Raw genomic sequence first — 20563 nt, 5'->3', positions numbered from 1 at the left:
GTTTTACGCTACTAAAAAACCTTAATGGACTTTTGCATATTTTACCAGGAGTGCCACTTAATGCTAATGAAATAAGTCTCACTAAATCAAATAACTCTTTTATGTAATTATCCCCTGGATGGAAAGATAACCATGATCAGGAAACCATGTCAAAGGAAATCAATGGATCCTCTGAATTTAAGGTTTGCTAAAAGGGGCCATGAAGGTCAACCATAATATCTTTAAAAGTTGTTTTCTGTTCTGTTGAGTCTTATTAGAATTTAAAGAAGATGGCAATTAATGGTTAGATTAGATTAAATTAGACTAGATGAGCTTTATTGACCTCACAGCGGAGAAAGTCACTCGTCACATATTGGCATAGAAGTTACAGAAGGTGCAAACAAGGAGGAGAAAATGTGCATTAAGAATAAACAATATATATACACAGTATATCAAGATAAATAAGGATTAATAAAGGATTAATAAAATTAATAAATAAGGATAAATAAGGATTTTGCCAAGGTATTAATCTGTCGATGACAGTTTTGATTAAAATCAGATATCAAAAGTGGCCTTTTTGATTTTATCGAGAATTGAAACCAGGTGAAGCTGAAACATTAAGGCCCCGTCCACACGAAGCTGAACCCTGGCCTAAACGCACAAATTTTTCACCAAACCAGCCTCTCATCCATACGAAGTCGGCGTTTCGGGGGTCTGTAAACAACCTTTTTTTTATTCAGCCTTCAGAGTGGGAAGATTTTGAAACGCCGTTTTCGCGTTTCCATCTTTAAGCTCTAACCGCATTTTTCTTTTTACACGCATGTGTCATAGCGTCGCCTCTAAACACGCATGCGCGACACAGTATCACAACAACAATGGCGCCGTTGCTGCTAATGCTACTCACCCTGCTGTCGGGCTTACAACAGAATCTTCTTCTTCTGGAATATCTCCAGGAAGAACAGAGCAATATCGACGACATAGTTCAGCACCTGAATTTGACTTAACCACGAAAATGGACCCGCAGGGCAACCATGTATAAATATTAGTGCGCATGCCCAACATTTCGTCGCCTATTTTTGCTTTGGCACCACAGCGCCACTTACAGGCCTGCCATACATTTTGCAGCATTTTCATGCATTCATGTGGACGATCACATTTATTTTACGTCTCCGTCTTTACGACAAACGTTTTGGAAAATATCAGCGTTTCGTGTTCGTTTTGACTTTGTGTGGACGGGGCCTAAGTTCTAGATAGAGAATATTCACGGACCAAAACGCTTCAGCAGAAAGTTTAATGTGATGTTCTTTCAGCTCATTGCATGTGATAGAATCTGCATACTCAACCTAACTTTTAATCGATTACTAAATGAGTGAAGTTTATTTTAATGATCAATTGATAGCTTCAGTCCTATTTGCAGCTTTTAAATGCAGCATAAATGTTCAGTGTTGTGAATGAATGGCGTTCACTGAATACGTTCATATTTCTGGTGAACAGTGAACTAAAAGGACCAGTTTTAAAGTAATGATCATAAACTAGAGCGACAATGACTCTGAGAATAATGAGCGACACACAGAGCTCACGTTCGGGTTCAATTGGTAACAACACTTTTCAATTCAGTTCATTTATATATAAAAAAAATTACAATTCAACCAGATATTTACAATTCAACCAGACCATAGAGTCAAATTGTTTCAAAGTTTCCCATCAATGGAAAACCAGTTGATTGCATCGACTTATTGACGAAGGGAATCTCTCATAATCCCTTTTCATTGGATAATGTCAGGTTTTACGGCATATAATACAGCAACCAGAATGATGGAGCAGCATGTCTACTGCTAGTCTATGCGATTCAGACTCATCTACTGATATTTCTGATGCCAGTTTTGCAGAGTGTGGGGCAGAGTTTGATGAACTAACTCAGACAGAAAGAAACTCCTCACATTTTGTGCAAACTGTGCCTAACGGGACTTAAACAAATCCATACGTCAGCTGCGTCCAATTCAAGTTTAAACCCACACATCAAGCTTTTTATTGTCTTTACACTTTGACAAATACAAAGCAACGAAATGATCTTTCTGTATTTAACCCATCCCCTTAGCGAGTAGTAGGCCACTCCCCGCCACAACTTTAACATAAAGTTAAAGCATCCGAGCTATCTTTGTAAATAACTGCTACTGAATGCAAGAAATCATTTTTAATACAGATCTTTTCAGCAGAACCTAAATGTACCCATGGCTGTGGGAAGTGGGGGTGCTGCAGCATCCCCTAGTGGCGAGAGGGAGGTAAAAAAAAAAAGTACTAAAAATACTTTGCACAATTTATACATTGCTTATGAATATTATAGGAAATTATTTTGAATTTTTTAATTTACCATTACATATATTTCGATTTTATTTTAATATTTTTGAGGCCTAATCAACACAAGTTTGCGGCCTAGTGGTTAGGGCATTGGGCTTTGAATCCTGAGGTTGTGAGTTCGATCCCCCACTCCCACAGACTGCCACTCTGGGTCCCTGAGCAAGACCCTTAACCCCACACTGCTCCCCGGGCGCCTCACAATGGCAGCCCACTGCTCCCCAAGGGGATGGGTTAAATGCAGAGAAGTAATTTCCCTCTGGGATTATTAGAGTATATAAAAAAAAAAAAAAAAGTTATGTTGTTATGGCATCGTCAAGCAAGTTAGTGGTCGCCCAGTAAAGAGGTATCCCACTCATGCCAACAGACTGGTAAATTCACCCCCGAAAGGCATTTCTGGAGAACTGTTCAATAACGTTTAAATAGTATAATAATATAACTATTTCCTTGTGGTTTGCTTAAAAGGATTTTGGATCTAATAGTAACATGTGACACAACAGACCCTGATAGCGTGCACTAAAGTGTAAATGACAAAAACATAAAAGTTTTCACAGCATCCCCTGTTCAAAATGACTCCCAGCGGCCCTGAATGTACCTGTATGTTTCTGAAGATCTGTGTAATTTGGTTACCGTATTTTCACGACTATAAGGCGCACTTAAACGTCTTTTTTTTCCCTCAAAATGTGCGGTGCGCCCTATGGTGCGGTGCGCCTTATGTGTGTTGTAACTGCGACTTTTGAGACCACCTCATTGAGGAGATGATGAAAGAGTGGCTGAATGTAAGGAGACCAGGTGTTTTTTTTCCACTCATCACCATCGCTGTTAATATGTAACTCCATGCGTGCGCATCTCACAGCTGATGTAAAAAACATGGGGAAACAAATTAACGCTGTGCTCGCTGTTCAACCGCTTGACATCGGTGTGAACCGGACCCAGCAGGTGCAGCAGAAGCAGCGAGTTTACATGCAAAGTCAATGGTTGACGCGCGTATAGGTGCAGCAAAAGGTCCTGCAGCGCGTTTTGAGCTGCAGGTGCAGCACATCGGGAGCGTTTAAGCATCTGACGCACCGCCAACGCGCTGCTGCTGCTTGAGATGGAAAAATTGAAGTTTTGCTGCTGGACGCGCTGCATCAACCAATCAGAGAAGCTGATCTGGGAGCTGACAGCGAGACAGACACAGCGCTCTGATGACATGATATTAACGCAAATGAAAAAGGCTGGATGGATGAGGAGATGATGAAAGGCAGGTGTATGTGAGGAGACCAGGTGCTTTTTTCCACGCATCACCATCGCTGCGTGCCCATCTCACAGCCGATGTGGAAAAAAAAGGTGAATCAAATGAACGCTGTGCTCGCCGTTATCCCGGGGGTCTGACAAAGGAACTTCAACCGCTCGACATCAGTATGAAGCGGCCGTTCACAGTAAGGCTGTGAGCGGCGTGGGAGCGATGGATGACAGACGGAGACCACAGTTTCAGGATAAGTGGAAGGCAGCGCCGGGCAAGTTACGCCACCGTTTGAGGATGGATTGTAGATGCTTGGACTAACGTGTCTGCTGGCTCTGTTGTTCAAGCTTTCGCAAAAGCCGGCATTATTTCTGAGGAGCCGCGCTGCACGGAAAGTGACTCTGACAGCGAAGAATGGGAAACTGGCATGTCTGATTTAGCGCAGCTGTTTAATTCAGAAACAGAGGATGATGACTTTGATGGGTTTGATTAATACTTTGTAATAAATACATGAATAAAGCACAATCATACTCAGTTTTGCTCCCGCTCTATTTTTCTACCTGAAAACTTAATTCAACAGCAGCCTCTGGGCGGGTCTCCTCTTCTTCACCGCGGCGGCTGGCAGGTGTTTTTTCATCTAAATAATCTAAATCTTGCAGCTATATTTGCTGTGATCAGTGGGAATAAAGTAGTTTTAATATGTTTTTAAGTGAGAAAGTCCACCTGAAAACTTAATTGCAGTCAGTTCATCCAGATTATCTATTTCTGTCGGAGGCGCTCAGACCCCCACATACCAGCGGTGCACCGACAGTAGAAATCCCTTCAACAGCAGCCTCACCGCGGCGGCTGGCAGGTGTTTTTCATCTAAATAATTTAAACTGCAGGCACCAGGATACCGGCAATAAAAGCGAACATATTCCGTCGGCAGGTTTCAGGATTTTCAGTTAATTTAGGAGTGATCACAGCGCTGTGTCATATGCGATGTGTCTGTCTCATGGCCAGCTCGAAGGTTTGATTAATACTTTGTAATAAATACATGAATAAAGCACAGTCATACTCAGTTTTGGGCCCGCTGTATTTTTAAAATACGCAGTAGAGGTATTTAAAGGTAGTAGAGGACATGTACCTGTACAGTATATAAAAAATGCGCCCTATAGTCCGGTGCGCCTTATGTGTGTGTTAAATACAGAAATGGGACACATAACTGAGACTGCGCCTTTTAGTACGGTGCGCCTTATGGTCGTGAAAATACGGTAAATAAAGGCTTTACTGCACATACAGAATACTGTGACTGCATCTAGTATTTTCCATTTCTTTCTATGTATTAGTATCAGATATTTAAAATATAAAGTTCAATTGTGGAGAACTTTGGCTTAATTTACCAAATGAACTTGAACTAGTTCATTTATAGATTTATGAACTTGTATATATTTTTTAACTATGAATGTGAGCTAGTTCCTACGGAAGAGGATTAGGGCCACTGGAAGAAAAAAAAAGTTAACTGATTTTTTTAATTTTATTTCAGTATAGTATGGGAAAAAACAGAATTCTGACTTTTTTCTCAGAATTCTGACTTTTTTCTCAGAATTCTGAGATTACAGTCAGAATTCTGACTTTTTTCTCAGAATTCTGACTGAATTCTGACAATAAAACAAAGTCAGAATTCTGAGAAAAAAGTCAGAATTCTGACTTTGTAATCTCAGAATTCTGACTTTTTTCCCATGTTAAACTGAAATAGAATTTAAAAATCAGTTTACTTTTTTTTTTTTCAGTGGCCCTAATCCTCTTCCGTAAGTTCCTTTTCATCAGTGTGAACTGAACTTTGAGCTTGTTCTTTTTATTTATAAACTGGCACAACATTGTCTACGTTGTCAGTCCTATGGTTAAAAAAATAACATTAAGAAAACCCTTACTAGGTAGCCTTGGCACTGCCCTGGACACTGACAGTCATGAGGGGGATCCAGGTACCACGGTACTCGAACGCAGCCTGTGTGGTGAGGGTACTGCTGCCCCCTACTGTGCCTGGACCACCCTGAGCGGTGCCCTGAGTCCCTGACCCTGAACCCCCTAGAAAGAAGAGTGGAGAACAGAAGAAATAAAAGACAATTTGTTTACTGTTTGAGAGACGTTAAACAGATGAACTTAGACTGCTTCTAAAATCTCAACTTTCAAAGAGCTTCTGAAGATTTCAGAGATTTATCTGTGGAACCAATATAACCATAGAGGCAATAACTAACCAGCAGGTGCAGTGGCAGCAGCAGCATTGCCAGCATTTGGGACAATAAAGAGGGACTGGATGAAGGATCCCAGGGCGTTAACAATGTCTCTGAACACCTTGGTGGAGTGCTGCTTCATGTCATAAGACTGACAGAAAGAACTGGAGAAGGAAAAGAGCAATCTGTTAAAAACAACCCAGGGAACCAGCCAGAAGCACATTTGATAACCTATTCTAAGCTAAAACCAGCAGCTGGTTCAGCAGCGTAGCTACATCCTGCTAAACAAACATCTCCAACAATAAAACAGGTTCCATCTGACTGCCAGCGTCTGTGGATGCGGGCATGTTTACCATAATAAATGTGGCTGCACACACAGCCTGTGGACTGACTCTACAGCCACCGCTCTGAGCCACTGAGGCTTTTCTCCATCTAGAAACTTCACTAGCAGAGACAGGAAGATCTCACATTCAGTCACCTGGGAAAGAGACAAGAAAAAAACAGAAAGATTTTATAGAACATAGATGGTTTTAAAGGAACCAAACCCCCTAAACAAAACCTTCAGTTCATCTAGGATCATTAAGGCTCACTTTGGTTGTGTTTTAGGATTTTAAGTTTGTTCAACTCAAGAAAGGTCAAGACTTCATTAATATGGATTCATGAAACATGGAAGTTCAACTCTACTCAATTATAGGTGAGGTTATTTTTCTTATAATCAGCTCCAGATAGAACTAGACCTTCAAATCAAAACAGATCCGACCCATTAAGAGAATTATTCTTGTGGTTATGAAAAATCTTTATTACTTAATCAGTCAGTTTTTAAAAAACTTAGCGGTTGAGCCCTCACCAGTAAGCTGTAGAAGTGTTTAATGAGGACTGAAACCACCCGCAGTAACCTCATGCAGATTGGGAAGTAGGGTTTCTCCACAGGGGCTGGTGGCACGGCGGTGCTGGTGCCCTGCCTGAATTTGATGTTGGGCGAAAACAGCTTAATGACCAGAGGGCACACTCTTTCCTTCAACAGGAAGCTGAACTCCTGGTGCTAGGGGACAAACAAAGACAGCAGAGGACATTGAATAAAAGCAGGCGGAGAAATGAGCACCAAATTAACAGTTTCAAACAGAGGAGGAGGGCGTACCTGTAGGAAAACGGCAGGGAAATCATTTAGGACCGACTCCAGCAGCTCCAGCCCAAATGTGCGCGTCATTTCTGTCATGCCCACTAGCCAGTAGGGGGCATCAGCATTCACCAGCTGGCACAGGTCCTGTGGGCAGAAGCATCCAATACAATGGGAAGCTGTTTCCAACTTGCAGAAACAGTAGAGTGACTAAGCTCTGCTGAAGGAATAAAGATTCTCACACAGAGGGACAGTGTGGGGGAGAAACCAGAGCCAGGGGGCTAAAAGACAAGCAGCTATTGAAGAACCATTGACCACAGCTAGGGTTTAAAAGCCACATAATTAGGATGATAAAACTAGACGGTTTGATTCAGATGGCTTGAATTGAAGGAAAACCGAATGGCGTGTTACTGCCTCCTGGTGGACTAACCTGGAACAGCATGTATGCATCCTTGGCGCTGGGTCTCAGGGTACTAACAGACCGCCGGTTAGTGTTTCCTTGGACAGGAGGAGTCTTCTCTACGATGCCTTAAGTCCAGAAACAGAACATGGTTACAACAAAATGCCTGAGCAGCACTAAATAAAATGGAGCTTTTAAAGGAATAGTACACCCAAAACATGATTAGCCTTCATTTTCTACTCACCCCCATGCTGAACAACACTCTGGAGTACTTTTTTGATATCTCAAATGCATCTGGAGATCTGGGAGGCTTCTTGCTGTCTGCTGACATTCAAATAATGGAGGTCTATGGTGACCGAGACAGAAAGGTCCATAAAAGTGAAAGCGCGTTCACGACGCTACAGAAACCGCGGCAGACCAAACCAGATGAAAGTGCACATTCAGCTCGGCAAAGAACTCATGCTCTTCCTCAACACTGAAGTCCTCAGACATTTTTCTTTCGTTGTTTCTTTCTTTGCACAGGTAAACAGCACATTTCTTCTTCTACGCTTGCATTATCGGCAGAGCAGACGCTGAATGCGCACTTTCGTCTGGTTCGGTCTGCCGCGGTTTCCGTAGACTCGTGAACGCGCTTTTAGGAAATCCTATACACTACTGTTTATGCTCTAAAAACATTATAAATGACTTCGTTTCGAGTAAATTATGGACGCTACCCACTCAGGACACTTGGAATACATTGGACGAGCAGTATGGAGGAATATTGACACGTTTTTTGTGGACTTTTATGGACCTTTCTGTCTCGGGCGCCATAGACCTCCATTATTTGAATGTCAGCAGACAGCAAGAAGCCTCCCAGATCTCCAGATGCATTTGAGATATCAAAAAAGTACTCCAGAGTGTTGTTCAGCATGGGGGTGAGTCGAAAATGAAGGCTAATCATGTTTTGGGTGTACTATTCCTTTAAGCAACATAATTAAAACTAATATCTCCAGTTAGACTTAAGCAGTAAAAATGATGTTTAGATGTTAAACAATATTTAAAATTCTTGCTAAATAATGTGCATGTTTTTTATCTACTCCACTTCTGTTTCAAATGGCATCATCTATCATCCAAACCTTTAAATCGCTCGTCTTCAGCCACCATCCTCTCAAAGACGACAGTGACGACCTGTCTGACGGTGGCGGCTGCTGTGTTGTTGGTGATGTTGTCCTTGGTGAAGTGAAGACGAAAGCACAACACAATGGCCTGCCCAACAAGAAAGACGTCTAAAATAAGCACCATCGAAAGAACATTAATGCACACATAATCTATCACTGACTAATTTAGACGTTTAAACTCCCACTCCCTAAGCTTCCTATGAGGTGTGGAAAGCAATCAACCTTAAAGTTCCTACATTGTTCCCAAAAGTGAGCATGAAAAGGTTTTTTCCACACTAAACCAACCTGGACTCCTTGTTTAGGAACAAGCTGAATTTGAGCCCCAAATGACCAAAGCTACACTGATTCCAAAAAATCCAGGGAAATAAGTTATTAGACCTCCTTTGTCATCAAAAAAACTAGTTATGTAATAAAGCAAAAACTCCTGTGTATATCATGGGTCTAAACAGACAGGAAATAACATATGGAGTGTCATAAAAGCTGTTTGGCAGCACAAAACAATGACAAATGATTTTAATATAGTCAAGTATCAAGTGAGCCATTCTGATTTGATTATTATGTTTGTTAAACCAAGTGTACCTGAGGTTGTACCAAACACCAAAATTAACCACACAAAAAGGAGGTCTTAATAATTTCTATCATGTGTGCATCTGTGTAACAGCAGATACATCAGTAACTGTGGCACAGCAACATTTTTCTTTCCTGGCATCACATCATAACAGTTGGCTGTTATGAAAACTTGTATCTATGGCAATGGTGTCAAAAGTACATTTTTGTTACTTAAGTAGAAGTATAGATACTGCAGTTTAAAAGCACTCTGGTAAAAGTTGAAGCATCAACTTGACCTCTTTATTCAAGTAAAAGTGAAAAAGTATGTGCTCCATAAACTACTAATAGCTCCAAAAACTACTAATAGCATACATGTATAAGGTAACCTAAAAAAAAAACAAAAAAAAAAAAAAAAAAAAAAAACGCCAGCTGCCACTATATGAATTAAAAGCTAAAATTTTCAACTATTTGGAAAAATTATTTGAGGTAGGGCCAAGGATGAGGGAGGTCTTGTTGGTCTCCATCTCCCGATACGCTCTCGCCTGTGTCCGACCTTTCAGACATTTCAACATCTTTTTCTGAATCCCACATTGTAGCATGGGATAGACAATTCACGTTAGCAGTTTGAAGAACACCTGCTTGCTTCTGATTATTTCCTTTAGCTAACCAATGAGTGCTTGCGTTATATGACTCATCCAATGACACTAGTTTTCACTAGATGTGGATGGAGCAAATGATCTGCATTGGATGGAGCACATGGCGATAAATAAATATTTATAAACATTAAACCGAAGCCAAGAGTAACGAGTAACGTTTGTTTTAAAAATGTAAGGAATAGAAAGTACAGATATTTGTGTGAAAATGTGATGAGTAGAAGTCAGAAGTAGGAAGAAAAATAAGTTATGGAACAAAAGTATAGATACCTAAAAAGTGGACTTAAGTACAGTAACAAAGTATTTGTACTTCGTTAGTTACAGCTAAATCAGTGACGGCTCACACGGACATCAAATATAAAATTTAGCATTGAAAAATCAAACGCTGAAAAACTAAACATGGAAAATTCAAACATTGAAATAAAAGAAACTTGAAGGGGCCTTCAGCTTAGCCCCGCTCCCCGAATACAAAGACAGTGCCAGCTTAGAGTGACATCATAGCTGAAGGAACTCTGTAGTGAGACTGAAATCATCTCACTGCAGCTAAAAACAAGAGTGTCATTATGAGTTTTTTCGAAAATCTAAAGAGCCCTCTAAAAAGCAGGGTTTGAATTTTCATTGTCCATTCTCACATTTGATGTTGATGCAAACTGTCATAACATAACAGCAATTTAGAAAAACTTTATTGGTGCCATGTTGAAGGTAGGGGTGTAAATAATAATCGTTTTGTATCGATGCATCGACCCAACAGCCGACGATCCGATGCGTAGATACGTCCGCAAGATAATCGATTCACGTTTTTTTTTTCCTCCGGTCTATTTTTATCCATTTGCTCCTGGGCGTAATTCTCCCTCCCGTGCTGCGGTGCCGCTAAACCTATTTTGCCCTCCTACCTCGCTTCCTGGTTATAGTCTTACAGCAGTGTGTTGAAGTGAGCTTGACGCAGACATTTGTGATTTATGCTCAATATTGAAGCGTGGTCTGTGCTACACGCTGTGGGTCTAGATACGGCTGAGGCGGCGAGGAAGTGGAGGCAAGTTTAGTCCGACGACGGAGGGACATGAGGGCCACAAAGAGCGGAGATCCAGGTGGAAAAAGGGTCCCAGCGTTCTCGCGCACCTCGCTCTTCTAGCGGGTCAAACTTCACGAATTGTGTTCCGCAATTTCGGTCATAAAATCAAAACAAGCCGGCCTCCTGTCTGTGGCACCGTTTGCGGTCAGCTACAATTTGGAAGAGGAGCAGCGGAGCGTCTGTGGAGGGGGCGGGACGTCTGGAGCCGAGGTATTGCATTGCACTCATTGCACTGATTTTCTGCAGTATTTTTTGATGCAAGACCTTTCAGAATCTATAACGCAGGGGTATTATTATTTTTCAGTGATTGAGGTTTTAATAGGAATAGGTGGAGTGCAACTTTTCTACTTCTGTTTCTAAAAAACTGCATAACGATATTACAGCTTTCATTGATTTATTTAAAATTTGAAACATTGTCTAGCCTGTAAGGTAAAAAAAAAAGTAAACCAATTAATTGAATCGAATCGTATCGTGGTGTAATTTTGAGTACCGAAAATAATCGAATCGTTGGGTCAGGAAATCGATACTGAATCGAATCGACATGATGGATGTGATTTACACCCCTAGTAGAAGGCTAGATAGAATTGCAGCTAGCATGTAGATCCATGCATGATAGTAGAAGCAAGAACTTTTTCACTGAAAGATTACAGTAAAGTGATGAATCGATGGACTCCAGAAAAGCAAACTTTCAAGGTCAGCAAGTTGTCAGCAAAGGATTTTCATTTACCATTAGATTTGTAGAAAAGCATAAACGCAGACATTAAAGAAAACTTACAGTTTGTTTTTCTTTTTACCTTTGAAAGAACTTCGTCATGAACAACAGTGTTGGTGGTTAACAGGACCAGGACAGTCTGTAAGAGTTTCAGCTCCTCCAACCCGTTTTCCATCAGCTGCCACAACATGTTGATAATGTTTCCTGCTGCAGCCTGATACATAAACACAAAAGACAACAGAGGAAACTTTACACTTTGGGAAAAACATGCAGGCACATCAGCTCTGAACTGTATACTCTACGCCTCAGGGCTCCTGTCATTGCCCGAATAATGAGCGGAGACACAATAGAGGGAGCAGCTGTTAGCAACATCCTGATGGAAGCCAAAAAATATCAAACACCAGACTGAGCCATCTGTAACGGCTGATACCGATTTAAAACGATTCTGCATGTCACACAATCCTAATTATATGTGAAATTTATTGAGATACAATTAAACAACTGACCTTAAAACCTTAAAACTCGATCGGCAGGTTGGAAAAAAGAAAAGGTGATTTTCTTTAATTCCCTTCTATAAAAGGGAATTAAAGAAATTATTTACCGGTAAATTATGAAACTGAATTTATAAAGAGGAGAGCTTTGGAGAAACAGAGCAGAAAACAGTTGTTGGTTTTGAAGACTATGTGGCATTAATTAGATGTTTTAGTTTGCCCACAATACACTGCTAGAACAGACTTTTCAGGAAAACAAGACATTGGTAGACAGTAGGCTAAATGCAGGACTGAAGGAAAACAAACAATTAGATTATGAAAGCAAACCAGCAGCAAATGAGATTCTTGGCAGCTGTTCCAAAATAGTTAGGTTATCCAGAGCTATTTTTTGTATTTGTGCTGCTATAACTTTAGGCTGCTGAAGGACATAGGGACCACTTTTCATCATTCTTCTTCACTCCATATCTGTTCTCCCATTCTGCTGTGTTTAGTAGTTCAACCCCAAACGTTATGTTCTCTGTTTCTTCTTGTCATAATAGCTTCATCTAGTCTGTTCCTGTTTGACTGTGACTCCACCCTGGGTTGAAATATCAGCTTGGCTCTTGTCATCAACACCAGTGTACGTAGGTGTTTAAGTTTTTGCCTTTAATAACCTCCTACTGGAGGTTTCTTCCTGTTAAAAGTAAGTTTTTCATCTACACTGTCACTGCATGCATGCTTGGTTTGAGGGATTGCTGAAGAGTCAACGACGAATGTACCGTAAGTAAAATATTATTGCCACAAGCACATCCAGGAGGAGCATGTATTGCAAGTCAAAGACTCAATGCAAAACTGGATTTTGCTCTCAAGTTTGAACGTCAAAGAACATGCTAAAAATGACAAACTGAAGTTATTCTATAGAAATTTCAGACAGAATAACCAAGTTATGCATCATTGTGAACATCAGAATGTGAAGGGGAAAGAAAATGGCTCCGTTGTTTAAAACAAAAACCTTTGCATATAGAAAACTTTAAAATATGCAGTGAAACAGACTACAAAACAATACCACGCTTGACTGTGATCACAGATTGTTACTAGGGAGAAAAAAAAGTACTCTTGTATAGGCGATCTGTTTCCTTCCCTTCCAAATCTGCAAAATCAAAATAATATAAATATCGAATTTTTCCACAAAAAAATTTTAATTGGTCTTAAATAAGTCTGAACAGAGAATATAATTTCATGAAAAAATTTGTATAATTTCAATAGGATTTCACTCCATCTGTATAAATTGAATTATAGCTTCTGTCATTTTTTTAACTGACATGTTTCTGTGTCTTCAAACCAAAGAAAAAAGCTTTAGAAACCATTTCTGACTAATCAATCACCCAAATGCAGGAAACATGAGGGACCTCATGAAGCTTTTCATAAAAGCCTTTTAATGTGTATTAAGAAGCCAGTAGTGAAGTTTCAGGCCTCCAGCTTGGAAACGGCATATTAGCTTTGATGGCAGCTCAGTTATTTAAAGATTCAAACCCTCTTCACCCATCAAATAAGCCTAGGCTCAACCTCGGTTTAATCTAAAAACTCATTAAAGTCCCCCACAATTCTCCTGAGATGGTTAATCTTTTCTATGTACACTCACCGGCCACTTTATTAGGTACACCTGTCCAACTGCTTGTTAACACTTAATTTCTAAGCAGCCAATCACATGGCGGCAACTCAGTGCATTTAGGCATGTAGACATGGTCAAGACAATCTCCTGCAGTTCAAACCGAGCATCAGTATGGGGAAGAAAGGTGATTTGAGTGACTTTGAACGTGGCATGATTGTTGGTGCCAGAAGGGCTGGTCTGAGTATTTCAGAAACTGCTGATCTACTGGGATTTTCACGCACAACCATCTCTAGGGTTTACAGAGAATGGTCCGAAAAAGAAAAAACATCCAGTGAGCGGCAGTTCTGTGGGCGGAAATGCCTTGTTGATGCCAGAGGTCAGAGGAGAATGGCCAGACTGGTTCGAGCTGATAGAAGGGCAACAGTGACTCAAATAACCACCCGTTACAACCAAGGTGGGCAGAAGAGCATCTCTGAACGCACAGTACGTGGAACTTTGAGGCAGATGGGCTACAGCAGCAGAAGACCACACCGGGTGCCACTCCTTTCAGCTAAGAACAGGAAACTGAGGCTACAATTTGCACAAGCTCATCGAAATTGGACAATAGAAGATTGGAAAAACGTTGCCTGGTCTGATGAGTCTCGATTTCTGCTGCGACATTCGGATGGTAGGGTCAGAATTTGGCGTCTACAACATGAAAGCATGGATCCATCCTGCCTTGTATCAACGGTTCAGGCTGGTGGTGGTGGTGTCTTGGTGTGGGGAATATTTTCTTGGCACTCTTTGGGCCCCTTGGTACCAATTGAGCATCGTTGCAACGCCACAGCCTACCTGAGTATTGTTGCTGACCATGTCTATCCCTTTATGACCACAATGTACCCAACTTCTGATGGCTACTTTCAGCAGGATAATGCGCCATGTCATAAAGCTGGAATCATCTCAGACTGGTTTCTTGAACATGACAATGAGTTCACTGTACTCAAATGGCCTCCACAGTCACCAGATCTCAATCCAATAGAGCATCTTTGGGATGTGGTGGAACGGGAGATTCGCATCATGGATGTGCAGCCGACAAATCTGCGGCAACTGTGTGATGCCATCATGTCAATATGGACCAAACTCCCTGAGGAATGCTTCTAGCACCTTGTTGAATCTATGCCACGAAGAATTGAGGCAGTTCTGAAGGCAAAAGGGGGTCCAACCCGTTACTAGCATGGGGTACCTAATAAAGTGGCAGGTGAGTGTAGATCCTCAGGTTGAACCGTGCCTGCATACCTGCACACTAAAAAGCTACTTATATATTTTCTCAGCCAATGGTTTCCTTGATTACACAGAAAATAAATCCCTGGGAAATTACAGACAGAGCAGACAACAGATCCTGGTCTTATTGAAGAGCTGCATCATTTAGAACTTTTACAAACAATCGATAAAAGTGTTACAGGACTACTCAAACATATTTGATGCCTCCCTTCCTGTACTGTAATATAGTGTAAAGCGCTTCGATCAAGTCCTCTGACTTGAAGACGTGCTATATATGTACATGCCATTTACCATTCCTGCTTTGACAGAAGGTAAAACTATGGAAGTAAATCTGTGCCACTGGGATTTAAATAAAAAATGTCACTGAAATATAAATGTATGTTTGTACTTACTCTTTATGTGTTAAAATATATTCAGAAAAAATTTTCAACCTAAAAAAAAAAATTAATTGTCACTATATCTATATAGTTGAAATGTATTTGTTATTTTCGCTTCAAGCTAAAAATTCACATTACTATTTTACAGTTACCCGTTTTTTTTTTTTTCAGTGTTAAAAAAAGCAGCATGTAAAAAATTCAGCCTTTCAAAATTCAAACTCAATGTTTTCAGCAACTGAGATCAACTGGCTCTATTTTACTGTGTTAAATTTAGCGTCTAATGTAAAAAGGGAAAGGTTACTTCAGGTCAAAAACATTAGCAATGGATTTGTGGTGTCCAACAACCAGCCAATAGTGACAATGATTTTTTTTTTTAGGTTGAAAATGTTTTCTGAATATATTTTAACACAGAAAGAGTAAGTACAAACATACATTTATATTTCAGTGACATTTTTGATTTAAATCCCAGCGGCACAAATTTACTTCCATAAAAACATTCCCTCTTCTGCAGTAAAACTGAGATCAAAATGAGACTATGCAAACTCAAAGACAGACTTCACCTGGAAAGCTCAATAGTTACAAATTGTCAGCATGTTTAGGACAGTTTTATAGCCTGTTTTCCTCTTTTAAACACAATCTGAACCACAACAGAAATGCATTTTTTTGTTGTTGGTATTTTCAAGATAATAAAAACTGAAGATCATTGATCTCATAATGGAGAAATTCACTTCACTCCTCCTGGGGCGCAGTGTGCTGCCAATCTGAGGCGCCTGGGGAGCAATCGGGGGTTAAGGGTCTTGCTCAGAGACCCAGAGTGCAGGCTATTGGGGCTGAACCGGGTACTTGCAACCTTCTCAGAGCACAAGCGCGCTGCTCTAATCATTAGGCCCCCTTCGTAGGGGGATCCACCACTTCAGAGGCGTGCACAGACATTTTGGGGGGCAGGTGCTCAGGAGGGGGGGCAGGGCACTTTTTAGCGCACGTGGAACACTTAATTATATTAAAAAAATACACGCATGTTGAATGAACTTTGACTTTTATTTGTAACATTCACATTGAGTTTTCAATGGAAAAAAGTCACACCACCAACAGAACAGACTAAAGCGTACTACTTTAAAGTAGTACGCTTGCTCATCTTTCTTCTTCTTTCATCTGGCTCATCTCCCTGTTTTCCGTCACCCATCTGCTCTCCCTCATCCTGGTCTTTTTCTGCCTCTGTGTCTTCTCTGAACTCTTCCTCATCTCCTGTCCTGGTAGATGTTGATGGTATAGAGCTTCCCTGCTGTGACTGGCTACAATATAATAATAACAACCATCATGACAATAATAATGATAATAATAATAATAATAATAATAGCTTTAACAAATATGCCACATTAGTTTAAATAATGGGCTATTAGGGCAACATGACTGGAAGTCTTGTTACGTGGATATGACTTATGGTAGCCTAGAAAATAATAGCTATTTTAATACCTGCTGATTTTGTACAAACCACTTAAAAATAAAATGTGAACAGCTTTTAAGATTTTTTAATACGATTAACCCTCCTTTCTTGGCATTGTGCTGCAATTACTAAATCAATATACAATTAAGACAATAAAGAGACCAAAATGTGTTAATTTATGTTGCCTAACAAATCCTATACAACAGAAAACGTTTGTCTTAACACAAAGATTTGCAATTGCAAACTCTACCGAAATTATTTGTAGCCTATGTGGTTGTCCTCACGTTATCTGTCATTGACTCGGGCTACAGTGTAAAACTTTATCTAGCCTAACAAGTTTATCAGGTGACCAGTCGGCAAAAATGCTTGTTTGGTGCTGCTGAATGAGACATTTTAATGCACAACAAATTGATTTTGCTTGATCTGTATATTACCTGGTTAATGGGGCACAGGAGAAGCAGCCTGTCAGCGACCGTTCCTGCTATCTGAAGACGCTTACTGAACTGCTATGATGCTGCGCAACTGGCATGCCCTGTGAGCGACCGCGCGAGTTCACGTGACAAAGGAAGAGAGATAGGCTGGTCAGGTGTGCGCAAGGAGGTGGCTCATTTCGGGGCATTGTTTCAGTCGTTTTAAATGGCTCAGGTTTTCAAAAGATCATTTCAAAACCGACCTCAGTAAAATCTTAATAATATAAATAAAAAATAAAAATAAAAAAACGAGTTTCAAAAGGGCATTTTCGTTGATAAAGGGCAAACTTCCTAGTGCTTTAGCACCACCTAGTGTCTATGTATGCACGCCTCTGCACCTCTTCATGTATAATCAGGTGAAAATAAAATCAATTAATTGGAATCAGAGGTCATAAGAAACGTTTGAAATTCTGAGATGCAGATCCCACCATCCCTTTAATAGTTAAAAATTTGATTAACTAATGTCATGTAATATCAACATCCTTATCGTTGACATAAAGAGCGCACTTTAAGCATAACCAGACCAATAAAACCATGAGAACATCAAGTCCCTCTCTTACATAGCAAACCTAACCTTTACTTATGAAGATATTAAGTAAAGAGAACAGTAAACAACACCTATAGAAGATATTGAAAATTTAAACTCATTTGAAGGTCAAATCCCTCGAGATTGTTTTAAAACAGCAGTAGAATTGAGCCGATTTAGTTACTGAAATATTGAAAAATAACGAGATGCTAATTAATCAGAGGAAAACCTCCTGAGATGCCACATTTTCTGGGCTTTTCATATCCTACATTTACCGTCTTACTGTGTTTACAATCTGTGTATGGTTCGTTCTTTGGGGTTTTTTTTCGTTTCAAAACAAAAACCAAAAAACAAAACAAGCGTGGTTTTTCTGTTTTTAAAACCTAAATCGAAAAAATTTTAAATCGAATTAATAGAAAATCAACAGTGGTGGAGTTTTGTTTTGCCATTTAAATGAAAATAAAAATAAGGGTGTTGTTTTAATATGTAGCGGAAATGAAGTAAGTCGCCAAAGAAAAATAATTTACAGTGGATGAAGACGGCATCAAAACAAACCATTTCTAAAAAAAAGGCAATGGCTGCACTTGAACCGTTTTCTGCATTGATTATGGAACTTTTTGAGAGAGAGAAAACACTCTGAAATCAGTGATGCTTTGAGCCACCATGGAGCTCCACATTACTTGGCAATGAGTGTCAGAAGGTTTTGTATGGAGCACAACTTGCGAAGACAACAATTTGTCGGACGCAGATTTGGAACTTGGAATATTAAAGAGATCTTGTTGACGGTCAGATCATTAGCTCTCAATGAAATGCGCTGATTCCCTCTAAACGTTTCCATTTTGGTAGTGCTAACTGAAAAAGTTCTTCTTCTTGTGGATTGTAATGACGGTTGGCAAGAAATGGAAGGCGTACATTACCGCCATCTACTGGTAACTAAAAAAGTTATGTGTTGGGAGTTCAGGTCTTCATTTCCGGTTCTGCCATAAGGTCCGTTGAATTAACAACAAAATAAAAGTTTGTCTTTGGTTTAACCATTGCAGTTAAAAAAAATCCCAAAACGTACCTTTTTTTCATTTTTGCAAATGCTGTTTTTCTAATTTCGTTTTAAAAACGGAAAAACAAAAAACTACATGCTTGTTTTGTTTTTTCGTTGTTTTTTTTTCGTCGTTTATAAATGCAAAAAACCAAAGAACGAACCATACACGGATTGTTTACTTCTGCACTAAAAAGATCAGCTTTCAAAATGTTGTTTACAGCATCAATTGAAATCCTGTACAGTTCTCTGTCCTTACCTCAGACACTACCTCATGAGACATGAGCCTCTGAATGGCAGCCAGACACAGCTGGGTGATCTTTGGCTCCTTGGTGCCACAGCCCATCAGAAAAGGCTGCACCACCTCTGAGCTGTTCTCCTTCAGAGCTGCAAGCAAACAGACACAAGGAGAGGAAAATCAGCAAAGTCAGCTGCTAACAGAAATATGCCGTCTGATTTCATTTAATAAAATGTCTCCAAGATCAAAGAAAAAAACACAAACATGTACGAAGAGAAAGAAAGAACCCCAAGCTTATATTATGAAACTTTAAGACGCACAGTAGAATCATCAGGTAACAAGAATCTGAAGCTTTTCAGCTTGACCGTGCCAAACTGGTCAGGAATATTCTCCTTTTCTGATTATTGCTAGGACCCCGCCTCATGCTACCAAGTCAGTTACAACAACACTCTTTGGTATAGAAGTGGTTACCGAATGAAGCACCAACTGAAAAGCAGAATTTTTTATTTAATTAGTAAACTGCAATTCAAGGACACACTTTGATTTAAAAAAGTCGTCTCCTTCAACTAAAGTTGGGAATTTGTAATACTTTATCATATCCCATTATTTTAATACCTAATAATACAATATCCATCTACATGAGAGCATTATTGAAGAATTGATTGATTAGATGCTGTGATCGTCAATCTGCAGATACCGATGAGCTCCAAATATCCTGATAGAACTTAAAATAATAGCACTTTACATGTAGTAGTTGGTGATTTAGTTAATAGGTTGTAGATTATAATCTTGCAACATGTAATTTACCTCAGTTGACTTATTCTTCAAAAGCTATATAGGTTAGCTGGAAATTGGGGGCAAATACTTGTAAATTAAAGGGCATCCCAGGAAGAAAAATTTAGAAACCACTGCATTGATGCGATATCTATGTAATCTGACACAATGGAGCAAAAAGAAAGACGACCAAAAAGTTCAAATTACGTTTTTTTCCTAATAAAAGGGAATCGGTCTAATAAAAGTACAGCTTTCCATGGTATTGCTACTTATGCATATGTTTTTTTTGTTGAAAAAAATGTCCCTGTTTTATTAAAATGTACCATTATACACAGCATAAAATCAAGATCCTGACACTAAACACAAATGGCAGTTAAAGGTAAAGGTCATGAAGTGACCCAAACACAGCCCAGAGGATTTTTTGGCTGCAATGAATGTTTCATTTTGCTAATAGCTTATCCCCTTAAGCCCAGAGGGTTTTAGGGGCAACCTAAAATTACATATTTCCACCTGAAATTACATATCTGATTAAATCAAGTGAAGCTCCAAATTTTTAACCCTTTATAGAGCAAGTTAAAGTTTTTATAACTTGCAAACCACCTATAAATGGAGTCCCCCCTACCCCGGATGAATAGGTTAAAGCACATTTGTTCCACAAAGGTTTTAGTGGACAGTGGCGCAGATGGACCTACAATTTTGGCGCAGATGTGCCAAAAGTGTCCAAAAAAATGATCTAAATACATTTTTTTCCTAATAAAAGGGAATCTGGACAAATTAAAGTGCAGATTTCAATGGTATTGCTTCTTATGCATGTTTTTTTCAAAAGATTTCCGTGTGTTTTATTAAAATGTACCATTATACACAGCATAAAATCAATAAATAGAAAATTAGATAGATATTTTCTACTGATTCTAAGATACTTATGTC

General features: G+C 39.6%; 1 protein-coding gene across 4 annotated transcripts in view; it reads right to left on the bottom strand.

The window, feature by feature from the left end:
* mon2 (MON2 homolog, regulator of endosome-to-Golgi trafficking) overlaps positions 1-20563 on the bottom strand; it is a 97283-nt gene that overhangs the window by 40735 nt on the left and 35985 nt on the right. For all 4 annotated transcript variants that reach the window (XM_038288556.1, XM_038288560.1, XM_038288559.1 and 1 more), the window contains exons 3-11: positions 18884-19011; positions 11515-11646; positions 8405-8534; positions 7320-7417; positions 6911-7036; positions 6620-6814; positions 6126-6250; positions 5797-5936; positions 5473-5626 (exon numbers count right to left, since the gene is read on the bottom strand). In XM_038288556.1, coding sequence (XP_038144484.1) covers positions 5473-5626; positions 5797-5936; positions 6126-6250; positions 6620-6814; positions 6911-7036; positions 7320-7417; positions 8405-8534; positions 11515-11646; positions 18884-19011 — 1228 coding nt within the window. The remainder of the gene's footprint in view (positions 1-5472; positions 5627-5796; positions 5937-6125; positions 6251-6619; positions 6815-6910; positions 7037-7319; positions 7418-8404; positions 8535-11514; positions 11647-18883; positions 19012-20563) is intronic.

The sequence above is a fragment of the Cyprinodon tularosa genome, unplaced genomic scaffold (genome assembly GCF_016077235.1).
Source record: "Cyprinodon tularosa strain WSP-4 unplaced genomic scaffold, ASM1607723v1 ctg258, whole genome shotgun sequence".
NCBI classification, from domain to species: domain Eukaryota; kingdom Metazoa; phylum Chordata; class Actinopteri; order Cyprinodontiformes; family Cyprinodontidae; genus Cyprinodon; species Cyprinodon tularosa.
This window is presented reverse-complemented; position numbering and strand designations above follow the sequence as displayed.